The 24331-nt window shown below is 48.8% G+C and overlaps 10 protein-coding genes across 10 annotated transcripts; 5 read left to right on the forward strand and 5 right to left on the reverse strand.

Annotated features, from left to right (window-relative positions):
* Positions 1-1302: 1302 nt before the first annotated feature.
* On the forward strand, positions 1303-1970 carry TRIVIDRAFT_206487 (uncharacterized protein; the record flags this gene model as incomplete). Its single annotated transcript, XM_014094548.1, has 2 exons — positions 1303-1662; positions 1878-1970. The coding sequence occupies 2 exons, from the start codon at positions 1303-1305 to the stop codon at positions 1968-1970; spliced, it is 453 nt and encodes a 150-aa protein (XP_013950023.1).
* Positions 1971-2592: 622 nt separating this feature from the next.
* On the reverse strand, positions 2593-3225 carry TRIVIDRAFT_135786 (uncharacterized protein; the record flags this gene model as incomplete). The annotated part of the gene is made up of 2 exons (XM_014094549.1): positions 2593-2765; positions 2817-3225. Coding segments are annotated over 2 exons (582 nt in total), but the record flags the coding sequence as incomplete, so codon positions are not given.
* Positions 3226-4037: 812 nt separating this feature from the next.
* Positions 4038-5814, reverse strand: TRIVIDRAFT_40269 (uncharacterized protein; the record flags this gene model as incomplete). The annotated part of the gene is made up of 4 exons (XM_014094550.1): positions 4038-4393; positions 4459-5341; positions 5397-5560; positions 5625-5814. 4 exons carry the CDS (start codon positions 5812-5814, stop codon positions 4038-4040), a joined length of 1593 nt encoding a protein of 530 aa, XP_013950025.1.
* A 1507-nt stretch (positions 5815-7321) lies between these two features.
* Positions 7322-9040, forward strand: TRIVIDRAFT_116619 (uncharacterized protein; the record flags this gene model as incomplete). The annotated part of the gene is made up of 5 exons (XM_014094551.1): positions 7322-7356; positions 7422-7717; positions 7782-7968; positions 8342-8712; positions 8790-9040. Coding segments are annotated over 5 exons (1140 nt in total), but the record flags the coding sequence as incomplete, so codon positions are not given.
* A 924-nt stretch (positions 9041-9964) lies between these two features.
* TRIVIDRAFT_92374 (uncharacterized protein) lies at positions 9965-11504 on the forward strand (the record flags this gene model as incomplete). The annotated part of the gene is made up of 6 exons (XM_014094552.1): positions 9965-10489; positions 10578-10750; positions 10879-11015; positions 11073-11128; positions 11206-11314; positions 11373-11504. 6 exons carry the CDS (start codon positions 10179-10181, stop codon positions 11406-11408), a joined length of 822 nt encoding a protein of 273 aa, XP_013950027.1.
* Positions 11505-11776: 272 nt separating this feature from the next.
* On the reverse strand, positions 11777-13595 carry TRIVIDRAFT_82712 (uncharacterized protein; the record flags this gene model as incomplete). Its single annotated transcript, XM_014094553.1, has 4 exons — positions 11777-12642; positions 12787-13203; positions 13259-13406; positions 13485-13595. The coding sequence occupies 4 exons, from the start codon at positions 13593-13595 to the stop codon at positions 11990-11992; spliced, it is 1329 nt and encodes a 442-aa protein (XP_013950028.1).
* A 486-nt stretch (positions 13596-14081) lies between these two features.
* TRIVIDRAFT_12617 (uncharacterized protein) lies at positions 14082-15914 on the forward strand (the record flags this gene model as incomplete). Its single annotated transcript, XM_014094531.1, has 2 exons — positions 14082-14290; positions 14351-15914. Coding segments are annotated over 2 exons (1773 nt in total), but the record flags the coding sequence as incomplete, so codon positions are not given.
* Positions 15915-16084: 170 nt separating this feature from the next.
* On the reverse strand, positions 16085-19222 carry TRIVIDRAFT_195758 (uncharacterized protein; the record flags this gene model as incomplete). The annotated part of the gene is made up of 2 exons (XM_014094554.1): positions 16085-18653; positions 18729-19222. 2 exons carry the CDS (start codon positions 19220-19222, stop codon positions 16085-16087), a joined length of 3063 nt encoding a protein of 1020 aa, XP_013950029.1.
* A 1305-nt stretch (positions 19223-20527) lies between these two features.
* TRIVIDRAFT_214598 (uncharacterized protein) lies at positions 20528-23016 on the forward strand (the record flags this gene model as incomplete). The annotated part of the gene is made up of 3 exons (XM_014094555.1): positions 20528-22054; positions 22138-22579; positions 22652-23016. The coding sequence occupies 3 exons, from the start codon at positions 20726-20728 to the stop codon at positions 22861-22863; spliced, it is 1983 nt and encodes a 660-aa protein (XP_013950030.1).
* Positions 23017-23048: 32 nt separating this feature from the next.
* TRIVIDRAFT_184278 (uncharacterized protein) lies at positions 23049-24092 on the reverse strand (the record flags this gene model as incomplete). The annotated part of the gene is made up of 1 exon (XM_014094556.1): positions 23049-24092. The coding sequence occupies one exon, from the start codon at positions 24090-24092 to the stop codon at positions 23109-23111; it is 984 nt and encodes a 327-aa protein (XP_013950031.1).
* Positions 24093-24331: the final 239 nt, after the last annotated feature.

Below are 24331 nucleotides of genomic sequence, written 5' to 3' on the forward strand. Positions count from 1 at the left end.
TTAGTTGCCGGTACTTTCATCACAGCCTATCTGCAAAGTCGACGCTATCAACGGCCGCTATCCTCGTTTCGTCGGTGCTAAAGATAGAATACGAAGTCGTCTACAGTAGCTCAATCTAGCACAGGTGATACCAATAGCATGACAAGCATGATAACACCATAACACGATAACACCAGCAACAGCTACAGCTACAGCTGCACAACCCTCGTAACCATCCATTGCTGTATTGGCCTCGGCATCCCACGTACTGTATCGTGAGCATTTCCTCCTCCATCCATCCATTCTCCACTCCCCACCCGTACTTTCACATATCCCGGTACGCCCATCCAATCTCAACTCTCCTCTTCCCAGTCGTCCCAGACTCCGGCTTGGATTGCTCCCATAGTATAAGACTGCCGGCGGACATATCTGCTCTGGGGCCAACCGGAAACCGGTCAAACGTATCTGCACTGGCTCCAACGGGGAAAAGGCTGATGGCTACCATCGCGCGCCACGGGTGTTTCTGATCATTGCCTATGCCCATGTTATATGGGAACTTGGCCATGTACGATGGTTTTGGAAATTTTTTGGGGCTTCTAAGATCGTGATAGAGTAAGTAAAAGACTTGTAGGACCCATGACGAGAAAATTCAGCCTACCCTTGTCAGAAAACTTCGTGGCTTGTGTATGTATTCTTTCACCGATGAGGTGTGCACTGTCGACACCTGGTCACCGTCCCGTGTTGTCCGTTCTTGTTCTATTGTGATGACCATTCTTCCCCCGTTGGTCACTGTCTTTTTCCCCCTAATCGTTATCCACTGTTCCTCATGTACGGGTATTCCCAAACGGTGAGCTAGTTTTCCCATCCATGGTTGTAGTTTGTAGTGGGAGTTTTTGATAAAGTTCTCTGTGTAGTTGGCCCGCTTCATGGCTGTCTGCTTTCGGCAAGTTGCTAGGTAATGGGTATAGAATCTCTTGCGGGAAGAACATTTTCATGCAGCGACCTGTGCAGGCGTATGCGTGTATAAATCCTGTAGATGGTCATTATTCACTCATCAGATCTTAATCTCCCTTGAGCTGAACGAACGCCCATTTTCTCATACACTGGCTTTTGCTTTGATTTCACGGCTGTTCAAATTACAACACGCTCGAACAAGATCGTCAAGATGAGTACTGATGAATAAAGGAGATATCATTCCCGAGGCTAGTATCTTGCCATCAAGCTCAGTTATCTTTGATATAGACCCCATAGTCGTTCTTCCAGTCATCCTCCCAGTCACCCCAAGCTCTCAGGCTCCAGCTTGGGCTGCTCTCATGGCACAAGATGGGCCATTTCCACCATGGAACCACCTGGAAACAGATTGAACACCCCTGCGCTGGTACCAACTGGCAACAGATTGAACATCTCTGCGCTGGTACCAACTGGCAACAGATTGAACATCTCTGCGCTGGTACCAACTGGCAACAGATTGGACACTGCGCTGGTACCAACTCGCAACAGGTCGGACACCTCTGCACTGGCTTGGCCGATGGTGCCCTCCCCACCGGTGAGATGTACACTGTTGAACGCTTCTTGCCATCATCATATGTTGCCCATTCTTCTTCTTCTTCTTCTTCTTCTTCTTGCGAGACGGCTCTTCTGCTAGTCTGTACCCTTTTTTCCGTAACCCTCGTCCACTTTTCTGTACGTATAGGTATTCCGAAATGGCGAGCAATTTTTCTAATAAATGGTCGTATTTTGGATCGGGTGATTTTGGTGGTGGTTATCGTGTAATCGGTCTGATGCATGATGGTCTCCTCTCTGAAGTTGCATATGCTTATAGAATGTATTGTAGGATGAGTGATGCTGAGCACTTTCGTTCAACAACATGTTAATACTTGTATTTATAAGTACTGTAGATGGTCTTTGTTCATTCATCGGATCTTAACACTCGTTTTCGGCTGAAAGAAGGCCACCTTGTGACATTGGCTTTTGCTTTGCTTTCACACTGATTGAATTACAACTTACTCCAATAAGATTACAAAGAGATTGCCAAAACGAATATTGCACAAAAGAGATGCTGTTTCTGGGCCAATACCTCGCCACCAAGCTCAATCATCTTTGTTATATACTCCCCAGTGGTCCGTTTGCTCCAGTTAGGCCACTTGGTTGGCCAACCTTCAGCCCAGAAGTGAGGCCAACGCCAGCCCAAGGGTTGCCTCGTTGAGAAATTCCTGGAGAGTTCACACTCGACTGTCTCATGCTATCCGCCCTGGGTAGCCCTGTGTTGCTGGCGATGTTGGGATGGAAATTATCGGCCCGTCCCTGATCGCTTGCTGTGCGGCGGTACGACTGAAATACTGGTGCGAGGCCTACAATCATGATGGGTTAAAGGTATTTCTATTAGCAATCAGTAGTGGTTACCTTACCATGAGGTGGAGTGGGCTTTCTCAGCCAGGGACCCTCGCGCTCGTTCTGCTGCAGACTCGACCCAGACCGGCTCGTGGTGAAACCTGTAGCATCGAGCCCGAGTCCATGGCCGAGAGGGTAACTGCGTTCATTTGTATCGCGGAGATGGGAAGGAAGAAAAACGTGTGGTTCCTGGCTATTCATTGCCGGCTGGGGTGCCAATCGGACGGAGCTGTCCACAGCATCGAACGCTGCTCGCTCAATTTGACCCAGCTCAGCTTTCCTCTTGACTTTATTATAAAGCTCTTGTGTCTGGGAAAGCTTGCGATTTTTGTCTCTGAGAGCCTCTGCAAATTCCACATTCTTCCGTTGCAGTGTATCTCGCGATTTCGTCATACCTGCCTTGATAAGTTCGTGAGATAACAAGGGGAATGATTGAGATGACTAACTCTCTAGCTTCTCATGCAGCCCATTGATTCTAGCCTCTGCATCTCTGGCTATTTGATCACATCGAGCCCACAATTCTGAGTACTTTTCCGAGAGCGATCTGTACAGGTGCTGTTGATAGTACAGATTTTGGGTCGTTTGATAAGCCCAAAAGCTGATGGCACGCCCTGCACACTCCATGACCGTATTTGGGCTTAATCCACTAAGGATGCAAGTTTTATATTCCTCGGTGGGATTTAAATTGGTGTAAACGATGTCATCGGGTTTGGTCAATTGAGCTTTGCATACGGGGCAAGTGTTACGCCTCTGATTTTCTGGCCCTGCGAGGCCAAGCCGCTCAACGCATTCAAAACAGAAGATGTGACTGAATTGCAAACAAACGGTCAATGCATAATCCATAATAACAGGCGTTTCATCAGAAGACTCGCCTGCAGGTCGTCACGGCCGCGCGATCAGTAAGCTCCTTTCTGCACTTGAGGTTATTGCAAGCGAGTGGGTTCTCCATTTGAAGCGGCCAGAGTTTTCTGACAAATGATGTCGATGGCTGCAATGTGGATCAAGGAAAGAATTGAGAGGAGCTGTTGTAACTGAGCCGGCAAAGAAAATGGAGACTCTGAGGTGTTGGGATGAGCTGAAGAGAATAATTGAAGCATCTGCAGATGAGATTGAGGTTTTGGGGAGATGAAGGATGCTGTGGGTGGGTGAAAAGACTCTCTACCTTGGTAGCAGCTGATCAGTGCTTCCACCTGGAACGGACTTTCCTCTCATATTACCGAGTTACTTTCAAGGCAACACCCCATGATAAGGCATCCTGTAGGGTTGGCACTTGCCGTGCTATCATGAATACCTATGGTTTGTAGACCATTTTTGCTCTCTGCCTTCCACCCAATAAAACTCTTGTGCGTCAACATTCAAGTAAGCACCTACCAAAATGTCAATTTCAATGACGGATCAGGCAACTAAGTATAACTATCGCCGCACCATACAACAGGTAAGCCACTCTCTTAGGCATATCCAGCTTTATGACTTCACCACGGAATCTCTCGGGGTAGTGTGGCTACCAGTACCTATTTGCAGATGCTTATATAGTTCAAAAACAAAAGCTGCTAATGCCTATGAAGTGTTTCCTTTGCCCCCAAATGTGGTTTATCTCGATTAGCCTACATTGATACCTATGCCATCAAATCCACCTCAAACGTATTGTCTCAAGGTGAACGCAAGTATTATAACCGCAAAACTTGGCATCGACTCTCAATCCCGTCAAATATACAGGTATTCTCAATGGGAACATATTGGTTGGTAATGATTTTAATCACCTCTTGGGCCACCATCCCCCCAATGACGGCAGAGATGTTGTGGAGCTCCCCGCCAGCTGCTCGCGATAATTCCTGAGCCACTTGAGTCAAGCGCTCATTGCCCTCAAGAGCGGGTGCTTTTTGACAGACTGCAGTGATAATCTCATCAGCAGATGCTGCTGATGCATGTGATGACGCGCTCAAGGCAAGGTAGATAGGGATCAGCGATGTTGGCACTTCCGGTCCGGCAATGGCAGCGATCTCATCCCTTCCTAGCTCTAGTTCTATTTGAGAAATGGTGTCATGTCAGTGACTGATTCATACAAACTTCCTTCCATTCGTCACTTACCGATGATCTCCGTCATGCTTGGCGGTGCATCTCCCGTGGTATTGATAAGCTTAATGAAGCGAGCGTTTTTACAAAAAAGCTCTACTTCCGCCAAGCGGATATTTTCACCTCCCGATAATTTGTGGACTCTGGCCAAGACGTCGTTTACATCTTGTCTAGCTTTGTCCTTGTAGACGTTCTGCAGCTTTATGTAGACACTAGATTGCGCTTTCATATCAGGCAGGCTACCAGTCACGGGCAGGCATTGATGTTCGGTATAAAATTGCTTCAAGGCCTCGGCAATAATCCAGAAACTGGACTTGGACTCTTGTTCATCCTTGTGCTCGTAATCAAAGACCTGCTTAAGCGAGGAAGGGACTGGTGGCAGAGAAACATGCTTCATCACGGCTGCAAAAGCCTCATCAAAGTTCTCTTCTCCTCCTTCTGGGTTGTCTCGCCTTGTGGCATTGGATATGAGTTGGCGAAATTCCGTCTTTTCTTCGTATGAAGTTGGGTAAGCACCGTCGTGCTCCTGCTTCCAGACATCAAGGTAGTGAAGCAAAATCACGACCATGGGAAGATGGCCATGTTCGTGGTGGTCCAGATTATCAATGTCCTTAGTCATTTCATTTGAAAATGCAGATAGCTCTGGCCAAGGGGCTAGGAGTCTCAGATCTGTCGTTGCAGTTTCGTCGGGGTGAGTGTCCACGATGGGAAATGTGCCGGGTAGTGTGATCCGGAAGTAGGAGTAGAAACCCACTGAGTGGATGGCTACAAGTGGCGTCCGATGCTGACGGCCGTATGCCTCAATGGCTTCGAGCATTCCCGGTTGCAAAGGAAGGCTATATATGATCATGGTGAATGCCTCCGATGCGTCCAGCAGCTGCTGAAGACTGGCGGAATCCTGGGTCAATTAGCCCTGTACACGCTGATAGAGCAGAGGACAAACGGACTGTCACGGTAGAGTTCCATACTCCATCCACCTCTGGGTTAAGCTCGAGAAGCAGCTCTGTGCAGCACTGAGCTCTCGATTTGCCGAGACATGATTCGTCTAGGAAAAAGTTGACGCCCAAGTCCACATCCTGGACAACGGCGTCGTCGGCAATAGTAAATTTACCAATACCTGGGTGGAATGGAATGTAAGTACCCGCAGTCAGACTCGATCGCTGGGGAGAGGACCAACAAACCGGGTAAGACAAGGTTCTTCAGCGTTTCAACGCCAGCTGTGCCGGCTCCCGAGTTGATTAGAAGGAGATTTGCCGATTCCAACGCTGCCTGGCCCGAAGCAGCCCACAACCTGAGCTGGCGATCATACTTCTTTTCCTTGTCCGAAGGGCCACGAGGTATGAGAGGCGTTTGTTCCAAGGCCTCTGTCATACTGTGAGAGTGCTGCCTGAACTGCCTGTATGTAGGTATGGCTGAAGTTGAGATGGCTGTTGGGCTTTGGCGGGGTAGTTGCAGAAGGGGCCGCAGCGTTTCTTGTGAGGCTGTGAGTGAGTGAGTGCTACTGGAAAGGCGCAGATCTTGAGGTGGTGATATTATTGGCAAATTCCCAGCCAAGCAGAGCTTCTGGTGGCACAAACAGGTAATGATTGATGCAATTGTTGGATATCATTCATACTGGGGAGCTAGGTACTAGGTAGCTATCGAGGGGCCCAAATTCAAGCTCCAATTGCTGCCTACTGCAGACTAGATATGGAGCGCTAGTCTCCCTTAGTCCGGATTAGGTAGCAATGTTTGGAATATTATATATGAGTATATTTCCAAGCAGTGCTGCTCAATACCAGTTTTATTTGTATCGCGACTACGAAAGGCGATATATTTGGATTTATTTACTCTATTGGAATATATAGCATAGATGAATTTACTACGTCTTGGTGAAAAATCTTGTCGTGTTTCTTTACATTTGGTGCTAGTGATATATTTCGGTATGCTGTCTACCTTAGTACCATTATACAGAATACATTCACCGGCACCACCTGAAGTAGATACAACACAAATATATAGCTTTTACCAGAGTGAAACCGTATAATCACAGCTCATGGCATCATTTCTTACAGCTTCGACAGCAATCTATGGCTCCGTATACCAAAATCCGGACTCTCAGCCATCTCTCCCTGCAGATTGTAGAACCTTTGCATCAAGCATTCTTTGTTGATCCAACTATACTCCAGCAAGTACTCTTCATAGCTGTGGCTACAGCACAAACCTCGCTCTCGCCCTGTTCCTCATCAGCAGCGGCTGTGATGGATGGGTGTGATTGACTGATGTTCAAAAACTACTAAACATGTAACTGTTCGCAGACAGCGAAAGTCACTTGCCAAAAGTCTCTTGAAAAAGGTACCTAGGTGGGTAATTCTGTTTGCTGACATTGACTAACTTATCAAGGTATGAGACTGTCTTTCCACCTGCTGCGCCTGGTGGCCTTTTTAACCTTCCGTTTGTCCAATCGCTCTCGCTTTTTCTACTCATTGCCATCAATATCCTAACAGTCCTTCCTTCTTTTGGAACCTTTTCTAATAGTTAATCTTGTAAAGCACGCCACGAGTTGAATGCTTTTGAATATATTTCTGGAACTACACTGAAGGATATTGGACTTGAAGATCCGTGTTTACGTTACCAAGCTGGCACATTGTGTGATATTCAGAAGCCATCCCGCAAGGCATCAACGAAATCCGGAACTTGCGCTTCTCATCATTCAAAACTGTTCCTACTGGGATTCCTGAAATTTCAGGCCCGTCTCTATATCATGATAATGTCATCTCCTTCGAGATGCTCCAGCTGCGACGGGCCCGGAGAACCTTTCGATATGACAACTCTTCAGCAGGCCACGGAAACACCAAGTGTGGATGACGCGCAAAATCCTGAAGCTAGCCTTTCTCCCATACCTACTTGGCAGTTTTGGTTGCTTTGTTGTGGGTGAGTGTTATCATCAGTTCAATGGTTGGTTGTATGAGTTAATCCCAGCTGATATACTTCAATAGAGTCTGTCCTGGCCTACTACTGTCGATAATCGACTCATCCATCCTCGCGACAAGTTTATACACCATTGGGGTTGAGTTTAAAGATCACAGTCTGATCAACTGGGTCGTGCTGGCCTATTCTCTAGGATATACTGGCTTCACAGTATCATGCAGCACTCTTTCAGACATTATAGGGCGGCGCAACGCTTTCGCAGCTTCTTACCTACTTTTTGTGTCCTTCTCCATTGCGTGTGGGTTTTCTCAGCACGTCAAGCGTCTGATAGTATGCCGGGCACTCCAGGGGATTGGTGGTTCTGGTTTGTGAATGCGAAAATCTTCCCTCTTACACAAGGAGACCAAAACGCTTACCGCGCTTCGCAGGTCTATATGCTTTATCGATGATTATATTGACCCAGCAGTGTCCGCCACAGCTTCGTCAATATATCGGTAGCATTATTGGAGTTGTGGTTGCAAGTGCAGGCATTCTTGGGCCTGTTTTGGGAGGTATTTTCGCTGAATACACAGGCTGGCGCTGGATTTTTTGGATCAAGTGCGCAACTCCGATGACGTGTACGATGGAAGAGCTCAGCTAACATGGAACACAGCGGACCCATTGGTATTGTTTCTCTGCTCATTTTCTTTATTAGCTGGCCCAGGAAAAAGCAGATGCTGCCTTCGAAGACCACGTCGTGGAAACAGTTTGACTTTGTTGGCACCATACTGGGCATCGCTGCTTCAGTCTTCGTTGTCTTTGCATTTCAGAATGCCGGTGAATCCGAACCGGGAACTTGGGGTCGCCCAGTATTCATCGCACCGTTGATCATTGGTCTAGTCTGCTGGCTGGCCGTGTTCGCCTGGGGGGTTGTCATTGAGAAGCGGTTTGCTCAATCTATTGTTCCCGTCTTTCCTATCGAGCTCTTCCGGAATCGGCGCTACACAAGAAGCACTTTGACGACTTTCCTTCTGGGCTACCCACATCTACTCCTGATATTCTCGTTTCCAATCAGGATGCAAATCGTGAGCGGTAAGAGCCCGCTACTAGCTGGGCTGACTCTGCTCCCCATGCTAGGAACAGTCGCTATCGGGAGCATGGTGAGCGGAAAGGTCAACGCAGTCAAAGACCACCTTTCAGGGACCTTGCGTTGCGGCTCCTGGCTGATGGGCCTTGGATTCGTGCTCCTTACAACGATTAGAGGCTCAGAGGATGACGCAAAAGCATTTGGATTTCTGGCCTTTGTGGGGTTTGGTTTTGGTCTTTTCACGGCGGCAGCAACCAACGTGATAAGTGTTGATGTTCTGACACGGCAAAAGGGTAAGATCCCTTTGATCTCCTTTATTCCTTTTGTGTCGTCATGTTAGCATAATAAACTAACCTTTTCGTTTGGTTAGCGTCTGCTCATGGCATCATGGCGCAAGCGAGAATATTAGGGGGGAGCCTCGGTGTATCAGTTTCTACGTTGTTCTTACACACTGAAGTAATCAATCGACTTCCGGAAATTATACCCCCTGAAGAGCTGGATTTCATGGAGGGCGACATGAAAAACCTGACGGGCCCTAGCTTAGAAGCTGTCCAAAAAGCATATGTATCTGCGTTTCATAAGAGCATCACGACGGCGGCGGTAGCGGCTTGTTTGGCGGTGCTATCGACAGCCTTCATGAGCTGCCATATACGCCCAAAGGACGTCGAGCAGCAGCACGAAGGCGAAGCGGCATTGCCAGATGATGGGCAGCGGAGAGTAGTGGAACTTTTGATTCCGTTGTAGGATATTCCTCATGCAGAAGAATTGAGAAAGTGAATCAGCTATATCATCTGTTTGATGTAACGCTCATGCCCGCAATACGAGTTTCTGTCCATGTTTATGGAGAATCTGAACTCCAGAGAGGAGAGCATTTTTTGATTGGCATTCTTGGAGAAGAAGAGGATGGAGATGGCTTTCGTTTCTTGCATACGGTTCCTTTTTGCCAAAGCAAGGCATTGACACAGATGAATTGCCCGGGTTATCATGTATGTATCATTGTTCCCCGATTTCTTCTTCCATTTCGGCCGTCTTTGTTCGTGATGGGCATGCTCTAGGCATCTCGGAAACACTCATGAACGGATAAACGAGGATAAAAATCCGCATAGAAATTGATGCCAAGCGTGAGATCATCCTTGTGGCCGGCAAAAAGTGTTGCCGTCTGCTCGATATGATGCGACATTCTGCATGTGTTTCTGCCCCACGTATAGCAACGCGGGGTCATTTTCCCACGCCCGGAACCAATGTGGGGGAATTGGCAAATTTGAAGACGCCCTGGGACTTGTCGTCATTTGTGTATAGCATGATGAATGGTACTAATTCCCGCTTGGTGTTGTGCTTGGAATCATTTGTAGCTGCTAATATAAGTGCCCTCGAAATAGATACATGGCATGTACACGTGGTGACTTGGTGATATGTACCTACCCTTTAGATAGCAGATTAGCATCTTGTCATCTCCAATTCGGAGTCAACAGCAAAACCCACTTTTCCTTCTACGACATTCCATCTTCTCTCTCTTCTCCTCGAGCAATTGGCTAGCGTGCAAAAGTCATCGGAGAAGCATACCTTTATCTTGATGCCTTCCGTACAAATCAGAGCCACCACCAATCTTTTCCGTGCTGCTGTGACTCGTCCGTCTTTCTTACAACGCGGCTACAACCGGTTCTCATATAGATATAGCCAGAGACGGACTCTTGCTTCTCCACCACTCGTCTTCCAACCGGCCACCACACGAAACAGTTTCACCATCTTCACACGCAATATGGCTTCATCTGCGGCAGCTAAGCGCCTGGAGGGCAAGACTGTCCTCATTACCGGAGCGTCGTCTGGCATCGGACGATCAACGGCCCTCGAGTTTGCGCGGACTAACCCCAATGGCAACCTGCGACTCATTGTGACGGCTCGCCGTACTGATTCGCTGGAGGAGCTCGCTGCCCAGATTCGAAAGGAGACCAACGATGGAGTTAAGGTGCTGCCGGTGAAGCTTGATGTGAGCAAGGCGGATGAGATCCGGGGTTTTGTGAGTGGCTTGCCAGAGGAGTGGAGGGATATCCACGTCTTGGTGAACAACGCGTAAGTTTTCCTCATCCCTGTATACAATTCGCTGATAGCGGTTGCTTTCTTTCCTCTACTATAAACAACTTTACTAATGCTCATTCAGCGGCCTTGTCAAGGGTGTGGCCAAGGCGCCTGAAATTGATGAGGAGGACATGAACATTGTCTTCACCACCAACGTCACAGGTCTCATCAACATGACACAGGCCATCCTGCCAATTTTCCAGAAGCGACCAAACGGTGGCCAGGGAGACATCATCAACATTGGATCAATTGCCGGTACGTCCATTTGCCCCTGGTCCTCTCATCAACTGCCCATGAATTTCGTATCTGATCACTTTTTACCCCGCCACGATACCCCTCCTCTTTTGGCTTTGACGCAGTATTAACCTCTTGTATGTTTACAGGCCGGGAGCCATACCCCGGAGGCTCAATCTACTGTGCTAGCAAAGCCGCTGTCCGAAGCTTCACTGAAAGCTTGAGAAAGGAGCTCATCGCCACTCGCATTAGGGTCATCGAGATTGACCCTGGCCAGGTTGAAACGGTAAGACGACTCGATGCACCAAATCCAACGTGTACTTTGCTTATCGGCTACCATTAGGAATTCTCCGTCGTTCGTTTCTACGGTGACAAGGCCAAGGCCGATGCCGTCTATGCGTAAGATTTTACCCGTTCTTCTTTGCCGCGTGGATTGTATCATCGCTTTATTATACGGGCACTAACACCATCGCCAGTGGCTGCGATCCCCTCACACCTGATGATATCGCTGAAGTCGTTGTCTTCGCCGCTACCAGACGGGAGAATGTCGTCGTTGCTGAGTCTCTGCTCTACCCCAACCACCAGGTTTGTGCTTCTTTCTCTATCATTGCTTCATGCCTCGTAGTTACTGACAGGTGAAAAGGCATCTGCTCTCATCATGCACCGTCGACCAACATAGATGAAACAGGGACAGTGTATGAAAATATAGTCACACCAACATAGGCAAAATACGCACTTAAGTAGATAAAGATAAAACATCTTAAACATCTGATGCATAAATTGGATTTATAAATTGTAGATGGCAACTTTCTAAGTCTTTGCCTTGCATGTTCGAAAATTTCTCTTGCCCCTAACCCACGTCCAACAGAAGCTGGAAAGAATCAGGGGCCTTCTAAGAACGAAAATTTGATCTTCCAACGTTCCGTTAAGAATCCATTCTGAGATGAATCGGACTCTTGCTGCCACAAGGACAGCACCGCTGGGTGTGTTTATTGCAACACGAGATAATGGGCCAGGCACTCACACGTCGGGAGAGGGGCAATCTTCCACGAGACTCATCGTTATTCATCAATTGACTGACCTTGTTCATATAAATCATCAAGCCTTTTTTTTGTTTCTCTGTCCTTTCCTCATTCCAAAGACGCCACGCTAAAAAATGAAACAACTGGAAAGATCCATCCAGCCAGACCATCAACAGTCTTGAAAAGAGGCGGCAATTCGCCTTCAACTTACACGTTGCAATCATCACACCTCCGTATTTCAATCTCCTATATGCTGAAACAGGGGGGAAATGGACTCGCCATAATGGTTTCGACGGATGGCTTCAGCCAGGAGAAACGAGAGATCCAAGATGACCAGCTTACTCGAGTTTCTAACTCGTTCCTCGTTGATGGGAAAGCTGTTTGTAACAACAATGGTGTCGATGCACTCGCATGCTTGCAGCTGCTCCAAACAGTCTCCGCCAAAGACACCATGGGTAGCAATGCAGTACACCTTTTTGGCCCGGCCTTTCTTCACCACAGTTTCGGCCGCAGCAATCCACGATCCTGGCTTGTCAATCATGTCATCGACTATGAAGACAGTGCGGTTTTTCACGTCTCCCACAAGTGTGATCATGTGCTCTGCCGTAGGATCCTCGAAAGCGTTGTCTTCCTCATCAGAGCTGCTTTCACCGTTGGCGCCGCCAGCAAGCGACTGGCGATCGGGCGCGAAGAAGGACGAAGCATGAGACATGGTCATCGGATCATCGCCCTGCACGCTGTTCCCGGCCGTAGACCGTCCTGGAGATGGGAAGTCATCTTCGACGATGTGGCCTTGAATCAGTCGGCCATGAATGACTTCTTGGGCACGACGATCATCATAGTCAGAGTCGAGCTGCACAGCGCTCTTTCTCCGCGATGCGGCTTGGGCTTCTGGAACAGGATCAGCAAGATTCGTCGCACTTGTCGACAAATCGCTAGACCGAATAGGCGAACCTTGCGAGTCGGTTACGACTCTAGCACTCCTAACCGGGGTCCTCGCTCTGTCGTGGGTTGGGGCGGGCTTGTCTGGCCGACTGTCGCTCTGCGTCGAGTCGTCAAACCGTCGATCGAATCCATCAAGATGGCTCATGATCATGCTGCCCGTCATGTTTGTCCCGCGTCTTCTATCGGTGGTGACCAGCCCAAAGTTCAGCTTGAGAGCATCAGCGAGTGACGTAACGCGCTTTGTACCACCTGGGTTTTTGGACACCACCACAGCCTCTCGCCAATTTGGCACATTTCGCTTGATCCATTTGGCAATAATGGGCTCAGCATGGAGGTTGTCAACCGGACACCTGAAGAAGCCTTGCATTTGCGAAGCGTGGAGGTCCACGGTGATGACGTGCTTAACTCCAGCAACACCGAGTAAGTTGGCCAGCATCCTTGCGGTAATGGCCCCTCTAGGAGACTTCTTCTTCGACTGCCGGCTGTAGGGAAAGTACGGGAGCACAGCTGCGAAACAAATGTCAGCAATGTTCCACAGCACAGCCGGTGCCGTTGAGCGAACCTGTGACCTTGTTGGCAGAGCCACCCTTGCAAGCAGATATCATGATGAGCAACTCCATGATGGAGTCGTTGATTCTGGGACTCCCAGACTGGACAACGAAGACATCCTTCTCTCGGACGCTTGTTAGGATCCGGACACTTGTCTCGCCCTTGGGAGCCAGTTAGTATCTGCCGAGGCCGACAGTCAAGAATCGAAAAACAGCAACGAAGAGCTACAGGAAGCTCACATTGGAGAATTGGGTCAGCTCCGCTTTGGCAGGAGTCATGCCCAAGTTCTCACATATTTGGCCTGTGAGAGCTGGGCATGAGTTACCAGCGAAAATGAGCGTGTTGCGCATTGCGACCGACCCTTGGGGAAGAAGGGGAAAAAAAAGTTTGAAGAAAAAGTTGGGTGAGACGAGCAGCTTTTTTTTCTCTTTCTCTAGGCGTGGAGCCCTAGGCAGTCATACTGTGTGGATTGCACGTGAGGTTACGGTGCCATTCCGTGCTGCTCTTAATATCAGTGGCTGTTTTGATTGGCCACAAATCCTTTAGACCTTGCAGTTTCCCGCAGAAACCACAGTGCGGATACTACACGGATCGCCATGGCGGGGCAATTCTTGCTGCGACAGCTGAATTTTGATTATCGCGAGCGTTATCATGAATGCATGGGCTTGCCGATTGTTGCTTGGACCAGCAGACCGTTCCACAAAAACATGTCGCCGGCAATGTAATTTCTGGAGAGATATACACGACTAGCATCTCATCCCATGTCAATGGCCTATCAATATCTTCATATATCGATCCCGGCCATTCTTCAACTCATCTCGTAAGATCTGGCCAGCATGGGAATTCCCCACCTGATTACAACGCTGGAGAACTATGCCTCCCACGAGATTCTTCAGCGTCAAGTGGTAGTCATCGATGGTCCAGCACTGGCCTACCATATTCTTCATCTATGCCGATTTCAAGGGGCGAGTCAGCCGTCATATGGCCTTCTTAATCGACTCGTTATTGAATGGTTGGATCGCCTGGAGGATCAGCAAGTGACTATGTCAGTGTCTTCCCAAACACAAAATGTAGCAAGTAAAGATGATGGCTAACACTCCAAAAGTCGAGCCATATACTTCGATGGCTACCTTCCAGAGTCTAAGCAGCCTGTTCGCATGGAAAGGGTGATCAAAGTAACTTCTCGGCTCAATTTGTTCTATTCTTCACATTCTATGGCTTGTCCTCAGAAGCATGTGGCTCCCACAGATGAGATATACCTGGACACAGCCCGCCCAGGAAGATTCGCCGACAAAAACTCTCTGGATCCGAGCTTTCTTGTGCCTGCAATCATTGATGCCATCCGGGAGAGTTCTCGCTACCGAGAAAAATGCTTCATTATTCCCGGAGAGGCAGATGCTTACTGCGCTTCGGACATTGCAAAGCATGGCGGAACAATATTGACATCCGACTCCGATCTGCTTGCCCACGATCTTGGCAATGGCAAAGTTATCTTCTTTCGAGATATCCATGAGAACGCTAGCTCGATGCTAGCCTGCACAATGTATGCTCCTCGTGCGATATACACAAAGCTGGGACTGTCAAAGTCTGTAGAAGCCTGTCGCTTGGGGTACGAACGATTGCGTTCCCCAAACGCAACGCTTCCCATGCTATTAAAGGCCTGCTCAAGTCCTATAGCAGATGCTCTGGATTATGACCATTTTCGTCAGCAATATATACGTCACGAAAAGGCCCCAGTACCGCGTTTGATAGGGGGTGCCTTACTCCCATTGAGTGCCCTTGATCCTAGAGTGTCAGAACTGCTCCTTCAGATTGGGCAGGCACCCAAAGCCAAGAATGCCCGAGAGAAGGCCAAGATTTTTCTCCCCTCCTTAATCGAGAATCCCACCAAAGGAACATCTTGGGATACCAGCGCGCATGTCCGCACGTTGGCCTACACGGCGGCGTGCCGCTATCTTGAATGCGGTTGTTCCATGTCAGTTGAAGAGTACAGAAGAGTTCAGAACATCGATCAAAAGGGACGAGAAATATCATTACTGTCCGGCGATGAGGCGAATAGAGTAGCCAGTGAGATACTGGACCTTTTGAAACGAGGAAGAGAAATAAGTTTAGCACAACAGCATCACTGGATTCTACTGTGCCTGATACTGGATGTTATGGAATGCAACCAGCAAGGCAAGAATTCACATACACTAATCACGCTTCAACGAAGTGGTGGCAACTTGGCCACTGCTGGGGATAAAATTTCATGGGATGTAATCCACTTTAGCGCACACATTCAAGCTGGATTGTATTCGCTCCGCATATTGAGTCAAGTACTCTCATCCGTAATTGTTGAAAACAACAGCACGGATGAGTTCACATTCAACCTCATTCAAATCCGCGAGATGTTATCAGAGCTTCCGCCTCTCCCTGAATTTCCGGATGTTTGTGCGCTATCTGATTTCTTAAAGGCATCAAAAGAACTTCAGATACTGCATATTTTGTCCGAGTTTATCATTTTTGAGCAAGCGCCGTCTCAAGCCCTTGAACACTCTCGCTCGAAAGCAGACGATAGAAAATCCAACAAGCGGGGAGGAAAATCACAGGGCATCAGCAAAAAGACAAACAAGAAGCCAAATAATACCGGTACAAACAGAGGAAACATATTCAATGTCCTCTCCATAGATACATGAATACTATCCAAGAATGGTCCCACATTTATTCAAGGGAGTGCGCGTACCACGCCTCCATCAAAGACCGACAAGAGCAATGATCTGCCGTTGCACAATATATCCCTCAGTGTAGCTCTTCTATCCTGAAATAACGTCTGATAGACGCTTCTCCCGATCTGGTATATTCAAACTGGAATAGTCTCATGTATGTCTGCAAGTAAATGCAGAAATGCAACTGGAACCTCCTTCTCGTCCTCAGCGTCCTGCAACAAGTTCTCTTGGGTGTCTCCATTACCAGCGGCGCGAAGTATCCTCCAAGCTCGGCGGAACTCATTGCGGATGGAAACGATGCCATTGTGTGTCACCGTTCGTGCCACGTTGTGGTCTATTTCGAACGGATCCTCGATGGCGAAGAGATATCGAAGTCGGATCTCTTTAACGTCTCCGCTCTTGGTGACCTGTGGAGAAGCTGGTGGTTGAGTATTCACCGGGGGAGGGTTTGATTGGGTGGCTGTATCAACATCCGTCTTCTGGACTTCATATACGGTCTTTGCTCCCGTCCAGCCCTTTTCCTGCTTTGTCAATATTCCTCCATGGGTTCGCAAACTAATGACGTTGCGGCCCCAATCGAATCCTCTACTAAGACCATTGCTCATCATGCCGGTTTGGGCAAAGTATTCGAAAAACCCTCTCAGCAAATGCCCTATGCTTTCAGTGTTTCGATTGAGCTGATTCTGGGATGCCAACCTGATGATTTCCTCCTCGTTTCTCCAGAACTGGATATTGTAGCCTCGGCAGCTTATCGTGGACTGTATCTCGGCCGAAGTCAAATTGTTGGGAGGCGCTGGTGCAAGCTGTTGGAGATTGGGGCAAACAAATGGCTGCGCAACATTGACGAGATAATGCAGTACCATTAACACGTAGCCATAGCTACTCAAAGTACCGCGATATCCAGAGTTGATGCCACGCATTTTGGCCCAGTGCTTGACAAATAGGATCATGGGTCGAACCCTTGGGTCAGTATGCGAGTAGCAACGCAGCAAAAGGGTGTTTTGGAGGGCCAGATGAGCAGAAAAGTTGATGTCGCATTGCACCCCAACATCTGATTTGGGAAATTCAAGCGGATCTCGAGGTCTCTGACCCGGCTGATTTGGAGCCATTGTACGGGGATCAGTTAGGACCTTGATCTTGGCAAAAGTTGCAGAAAATTCAGCAGGGATTGATACGATATAGTATGGTTTCCCTGGTGCCACCATTCTCTTCTCGAGGGGCTGCCGCAATATTTCGATATAGCGCAAGATATAAGGCACGCAAACAGCGTCGTATAAGTTGCTTCCAATAGCCTTTTCAAACTCATTGGCTAGATGGATACTCTTATGGCGACATCCTACCGCTTGGATCGTTGCCTGTTCCGGGAATTGTTCAAGATAGCTGCTCAGTTGATCTCGCATCTCTTCGCGGAATACCCCGGCAACATATTGACTGATTATAACTTTTTGGGGTATAGATATAGAGCTTCCTAAATTGTTTACGATGCTTTTTACCCTTGTATAATATTGTGAAGGTGTCTCTTGCTGATCTTGCTCGAATATCAATAGCTGCACAGACGGAATTTTCTTCAGCTTCTCGAGGGCCAGTTGAAGTTCCCTATTGTAGGTAATAGGTTCAATATCTGGCAGTGACCTGAGTTGCAGAGATTCCCATTGCCTTATGGATTTGTCATCCTCAGGTTGTCTTAGAGGAAGCCCCTCGCGCCACGATTTCCAACGGCGTAGTATGTGCTCTCCCTCTATCTGCATAAATATACCAAAGAGAGAGCGGTGGTCAAGTGAATTCGAGGGGCTATTCGTTGCAGCGATGGAAGGAAGTCTGGCAACATGATCCCGCAAGGAATTGTCCGCCAGCCCCTGGACAAATGCATAACAGACACGGTTTAGAATATCCCAGTCGGCTGCCGTAAAGTCTTTGTGGTTTGAAGCAGTGATATCGTAGCCACCAGCTCGCCGCAAAATGCGCTTGGCTAGACCATAGTAGGAATCCAGGGAGTTTTTAGGCCCTTGTTGAAGTCGAAAGCGCTGTGGTTCAGTAGAATCCTTGCAGAGTATCTCGAATTCGCCCAGTGAATCTGAACCAGCATCGGCTGCTCCACTTTGTTCGTGGTCATCGTCATCACCTCCATGAGCAGAGCCTTCATTCTCAAGCTCTGTTTCAGCAGCTCCAGATTGAGCCTCCTTATCAACACCACGCTCCCATTTCTCGCGTGCTTCCAGCAGATTTTTAAAAAGAGTTTCTGGAGGCAGCTCGCAAATCTTGATAATTGGGACTCTCGTGCGGCTTAGAAGTCTGGCGCCAATGCCTGCCTGCAGGAATGCCTTTTCAATTAATCGAGGTATAGGAGACCCAGGGGCATCAGGTGGGATTTTGGACAGAGGTGATACCAAGCCGAGATCCAAGTCCGAGGCCTTTGTAGCAAAACCAGACGACAGGCTGCCAAAACATTTCAGTTCCACAGAAAATGGGGGGATCCTGTTATTCACATCTTGCTGTTCTTCAAACTGGCTGATGACTTCGCGGCATATATGCTCTATACGTTGGCGAAACGCTTCTTTTTCTGCTATTTCGGACCGGTCGATCTCAGAATGAGCCAAGACCTGGTGGCAGAGCATGTCTAGTAGACGGGCCTGATTCGTGATTTCTTCTGGCTTGATAAGGGAACGATGTTGATGATGTACCGACCCTGTACTCTGGTGTACACTGTGAGAGGGGCCTGCATTGAATTGCCTCATTGACAGTGAGTTCTGGTACTGGGGCCTATTTGCAGATGACTGCGGAGGGCCATTCCATGAATTCCGTGTACGAGGAAATTCCGAGGGCCTCGGCGCCGAGATTGGATGAGACTGTGGCGGCGTCCATTGGGCATTAGGCCTAGTTGTATGGTTATATGGGGGCAGCTGCTGTCGAGGCTCGGGAGCAATTGTGAACTGAGACATCTGTCGCCGCTGAGCCTGATTTGGGCGCCTTCTGGACGGCTTAGGTGAATGCTGGCCATGCTGAGATGTGTTGTCAAAGCTTGATTCATCATTTGCATGGCTGGTATTAGCACGATACTGCCCCTGGTTAAATGACGAGTTTGATGACTGCGTGCCCGACAATGGAGGCCGGCGTGATGCTGAAGCCTGAGAGCGAGTATCCGTAGGAGGAAAGGCTGCGGGATTGGTGCTTTGGTTGGCATTGGTGAGAATCAGATTCCGCAGATGACCCTCGAGCCCAGAGGCCGATGCATCACCTTCGATGCCACGGGAATTCCGTTGATTAGGGAGCATCTTGTTGTCAATGATGAAGATTGCCGCAGTGGCGATTCTCGTAGGCCAGGCCGTAGCTCTCAGCACTTTAAAAACTTTAGTGTCCTCTCTTTACAACTTCGACATCCTCAAGATTGCAGAACAACTCTTCTGTTATGAGACGCAAGTCAGCACCTGATAAGGAAGAGGGGAAGCGCAGACAACCCAATCACTTTCGTACTGAGTGGTACACAAGAGGGGAGGTGCCGAAAGGTATTGCTTTTTTTTTTTTCGAGGCTGGATATTCAAGAAATAGGGTATGAAAGTAGTGTGCAAAAGCGAGTGTAAGTAATTGCAACAGGAGGGGATATGGCACGCCGCGGAGGACTAGATGTTTCTGTTGATACCAGAGGTTCAAGTGATGGTGAACAAGTAGAAACAAGGCTCTGCTTTCCAAAACGCAATGTGTCGAGTTTGATGGCCAGTTACCATGGTACCGCAAAGTTACTTTGGAGAAGCGGAGGATGTAGCAGAATAAGAGGAGCCAGGGAGCTGTTAGTGCCACATAGCCCGCCTGTGCTTAGCCTTAGCAGGTACCGGCAACTACCTGAGGATCGGCCTCAGCTGCTGCATGACACAGGCCCAGGTACAGCTTAGCATGGATCGAACTTAAGTTGATTCGCCCTATTAAGGTACCGAAGCACCGCTGTACAAAAAAATGGACACACAGCCTAACTTGTATGGCATTGAACCTACTGCGACCTTGAGATAACCTTATCTCTCTCCCTGTAACCCTTTGTACTGCTCATCACTGAGTATCTAGGTACCTACTATAGTACTGAAGCAGAACCCTATTGCCTGGTATTTCTTAACATGGTGCCTGGGTACTAAGAGGTACTAAAATACCTTCTTGGGGTGGAGCTGTCACCATCGTGAAATGAAAGTGAGCTTCTGCCGAGGGCATGCCTTAGTACCTAAGATGCTCTGTAGCTGTGGCTTGAATTGATAGAGCCAAATGTGCTGAAGAAAGCTTGCACATACAGTTAGAGCGCTATGTTAGCAACAATTGGATGTAAAATCTACTTTTTCTATTGATCATTCTTCATTTTTAGGCTATTCCTTTGTGTTCTACTAATGTTATCATTGGACGTGCAGGCAAACAATCATTCCCAACCCTTTGTCATCAAGCGTCATAGGCAGCGGCAGTTCTCCGGCCGCCGCCCTAGAGAACTGACCTAGTAGGCACCGCCTAGCTTTCGGTGATCTGCCAGCCTCTATCCTCTTGCACTTCACGTCAACCCTCAACGCCATTTCTCTCGCAGCCGTGCGGCGGCAGCATCCTTTGTTCAAACCAGCTATTGAATTAGCTGCTGCGAACCGTATCTATTGCGACCTTTGACACGACTCTTTCTCAGGTAACGCACTGCCGCGATCAGCTGCAGCTCTTCGTTCAGCTGCAGAGGCACGTCAACCTCGTGCAAAGAGGCTGCGTGCCTTTTTTGCCCAGTCCAAACATCGCTACCTAGCGCTCACCACAGCATCAAAATGAGCGCCCCCGCTGGAAATCCCAATGGCGCTCCGCGGAGCCAGAAGCCCAATCCCTTGCGTCCTCTTCGGAAGAAGCCTGTCAACCCACTTGTCGCATCATCTCGCAAGCCAGCCCCCAAGCCCAATCGGCCGCCTTCGAACAGTACGCCATCGACTTCAGCGCAGGCCGCAGCGAACGGGACTAAACCCAACGTCGAGGAGCTACGGAAGCAATATGGCGGATGGAGCGAACCACCCCCTCCCTATGCTTTCAGCGACATCCCGATCATGACAACCAAGAAAGCATTACTTGATGGAATCCGATATCATCTCATGAGATTCTCCCAGACCAAATTGGGTGACAAGCCTATTGATCCGACAGACCAAGACGAATTTGCCAGACCCGTTACGTTGCATCGGCGAGATGCCCGCCAACCTCCTCCGGGAAGAGCTGTGAAGGAGGAGGAGCCCGAACGACCCCCGGTAGATGAGCAAGAGGCGGAAAGACTGGCGCAGATCAAGGCCGAGAGAGAAGCGCAAAGGGCCATCGATCAAGCCAAAATTGCTCCTGTGGCCAAAGAGGTGGTCGCCAAACGCCCGAAGAAACAAAAGGAAGAGAAAACAATGTTCAATCGAGCCCCAAAAACATCAGCGGCGAAGAAAGAATCCGATTTGAGATATGAAGAAGCTCTCCCGTGGCACTTGGAAGACGCTGATGGGAGAAACGTGTGGGTAGGCAGCTATGTGGCCGCCCTTTCTGAATCTAGCGTTGCATTCATGATTGATAAGTCGGTTTTCCGCATGATTCCATTGGAAAAATGTTACAAATTCAACTCCAAGCCGCCATTCCAGCCCTTTACCATTGATCAGGCCGAGGCTTTCATGAATCGCAAGGTTGATGTCGGCCGTTGGGTCATGAAAGACGAAGAGAAGAAGGCTGGCCTGAACGATCTCGAGGCCACACGGCGGATGTTATACGGACGGGGTCAAATGATCAAATCAGAGAGTGATACCTTCAAGGCAGCTTCACGCGCGGAGAAGATGGAGCATGATGAGCTCGATATCTCGGGTGATGAATTTCAGGATGACGATGAAGCCCCGCACTTTGAGCGAAACGACGATGAAGATACCAAAGAGTCCAAGGATCGTATTCGACGTGAACAACTGGGGGCAAACCTGTTTGGCGAAGGAGATGAACAGGAAGTGGACAAGGAACTGCAAGAGCAGCTAAGGGAGGAGTTGGAGAGACAAAAATATGGCAAGACTACGAAAAAGGCTCTTATTAAGAGAGATCGCGAGGATATATACGAAAGTGATGATTCGGGTTCCAATCCGTGGAGCAGCTCGGTAAGTGTCCACTAACCTGACACACTCAAAGTAACCCATTACTAACGCATCTCCAGAGCGACGAGGATAGCTCCGACGAGGAGGAAGCTGGAAAAGAAGACGAAAAGAAGGACGGAGACGATAAGGACGCCCAGGGCGATGCCAAGGACAAGTCTAAGTCGCAAAATGCCAAGGGGTCTACTACCCCCCAAGGCAAACAGAAGCTCTCTGAGATGGTGAAGAAAGGAAAGTCACTGAAACGTGCCGGCTCGCCTGCCTTGTCAGAATCAAGCGGCAATGAGTCGACTAGAAAGAAGCAGAAGAAGACATCTGCCGCGGCTCTCGGAAGCCGACCCAGCACTCCTGGGCTGTCACAAACCACAGTGCGGCGTCCTAAGATTACGGCCGGCTCTGGAAGTGATGGAGAGGTCACTGCAGGCGAGATGTCAGACGGGGCGATGCAGAAGAAGAAGATCAAGCTTGTTGGCAGCTCAAGGGGAACACCTTCTGCATCTAGGGCCGGCAGTCCAAATCCCGCCCAACCTGGTAAGCTCCTTATGCCCCCTTCTATGTTATATGCCGTCTTATCTTTCTCGAAACTAATAGTGGGCATCACAGGCGTTTCTTCTCCCCTAACTGGTGGATTGATTGAATCATGGGAAATCTTGGAGAAGATACCTGTGGACGGAATAACCATTGGTGATCTCATCAACTTATTCCAGGGCCGTGTTGGAGATGGGCCAGGTCGTATGCCCAGACAAGAGTGGATTGGCCTCGTTAAGCAGTTGTGCGATTATGGTCCCGATAAGCGGCTGCGTCGTAGAAAGTAATGCCCATATGGATACTCTCGACCAACACGGGAAGGTCTGATAATTATTATGCTAGGTCAACGGCCGTTGAGAAGTGAATTAGGAGATAGTTAGTTACGAGCCTATGCCGGGATGCCATCTTTATTGTTTCTTAAAGAAGAAGAAAAGTGGAAGAAAATACGGCGTCGACGCACCGAGCATTTTGACGCCAAGCTATTTAATCCTAGTTCTCGTAGGGTATCTCAAAATATTGATATATACTGTTGTTACTCATCCATTTGCCATGCATAATCCAGTCCTTTGTTGCGTTCACGCCGATTTATTGCCTTGAACCGCTCTGCTTCGAGCCCATTACCTCTATCCACACCGTCCCATCGGTATCCTGGTTTGATCCCGTAGCGATTAGGAGCTGCCGTCCCTGAGTAGATGGGGCGACGCTTTGAGCTTCTGCTTCCACGGTTTGTATCCTTCTCAGTCATGAACTGCATCATAGGATCATTCCATCTTTGTTGGTCCATCATCTCTCGGTTCATATCCTCGTCGTCGGCCTTGCGCGCAAAAGTCATGAGCTTGGCATCCTCTAGCTCTTCTTTGCGTCGTCTCGCATTTTCCAGCTGGACGTCGCCCTTGAGCGACTCCTTGGCAAGCCGCTCTTTTTCCTCGGCTTCGGCAGCTGCGCGCCTCGCCTCGGCTCTCTTCATAGATACGTCGATTCGTCGACCAGTGGCATCTCGATAAACCGTCTCCTCTTCTTTTGCATTCTTCCGGTGGCGTTCGAATTCCTCGCGTTCTTCCTGCTGCCGCCGTCTCAACTGTGCCGAGACTGCTGCAGCGCTTTGCAGGCCGGCATGTGTTCCGTCGCTCATTTTTACTACGCTTCCGTCTCCTTCAACGACTGGTAGCTCGTCGTCGGCGGCCCTTGCTGCATCGTTTTCGGCGGCAGCTGAAGCGATGATGGCGTCTGCAGCCGCTGCGTTGTCATCCTGATTTGGAGCGCTTCCACCCTCTGCTACTGTCTTCCAATTGCTCTTCTTTAACTTCCGAAATTCAGCTGTAATATTTGAGACCGTCAATGGGCCATCCTCGTCCTCAGCGTCTTGTTTGGTGCCTTTGTTCCAGGCTGAGTCGTCATCGTCGTCGGTGATTAGAAGACCTGAAGGCGCATTTGCTTGCTTGCGCTTGCGCTTCTTGGATGGCTTTGGGTCGGCAACCAAATATCTAGATGCGAGATAGTTGGATAGATCTGCCATGATGTATTAAAGATGATGAAAGAAATCGAGGGAGAATGGTAAGCAAAAGAATTGAAACAAAAAATAAAATAAAATAAAAAGGGTAAGATGGAGGAGGACGAAATACTAGGTAGTATGGTCTGAAGTATAAAGCTGCTGCTATGAGTTTCCAGGTCGCGAGTGCCTGGTACAGTGTACATAGCATGCGCTCTGCAGGTATTATGCACATATCGAAGCTAGACGGAATCCCGTCACCCCGG

The sequence above is a fragment of the Trichoderma virens genome (assembly GCF_000170995.1).
Source record: "Trichoderma virens Gv29-8 chromosome Unknown TRIVIscaffold_91, whole genome shotgun sequence".
In the NCBI taxonomy this organism is placed as follows: domain Eukaryota; kingdom Fungi; phylum Ascomycota; class Sordariomycetes; order Hypocreales; family Hypocreaceae; genus Trichoderma; species Trichoderma virens.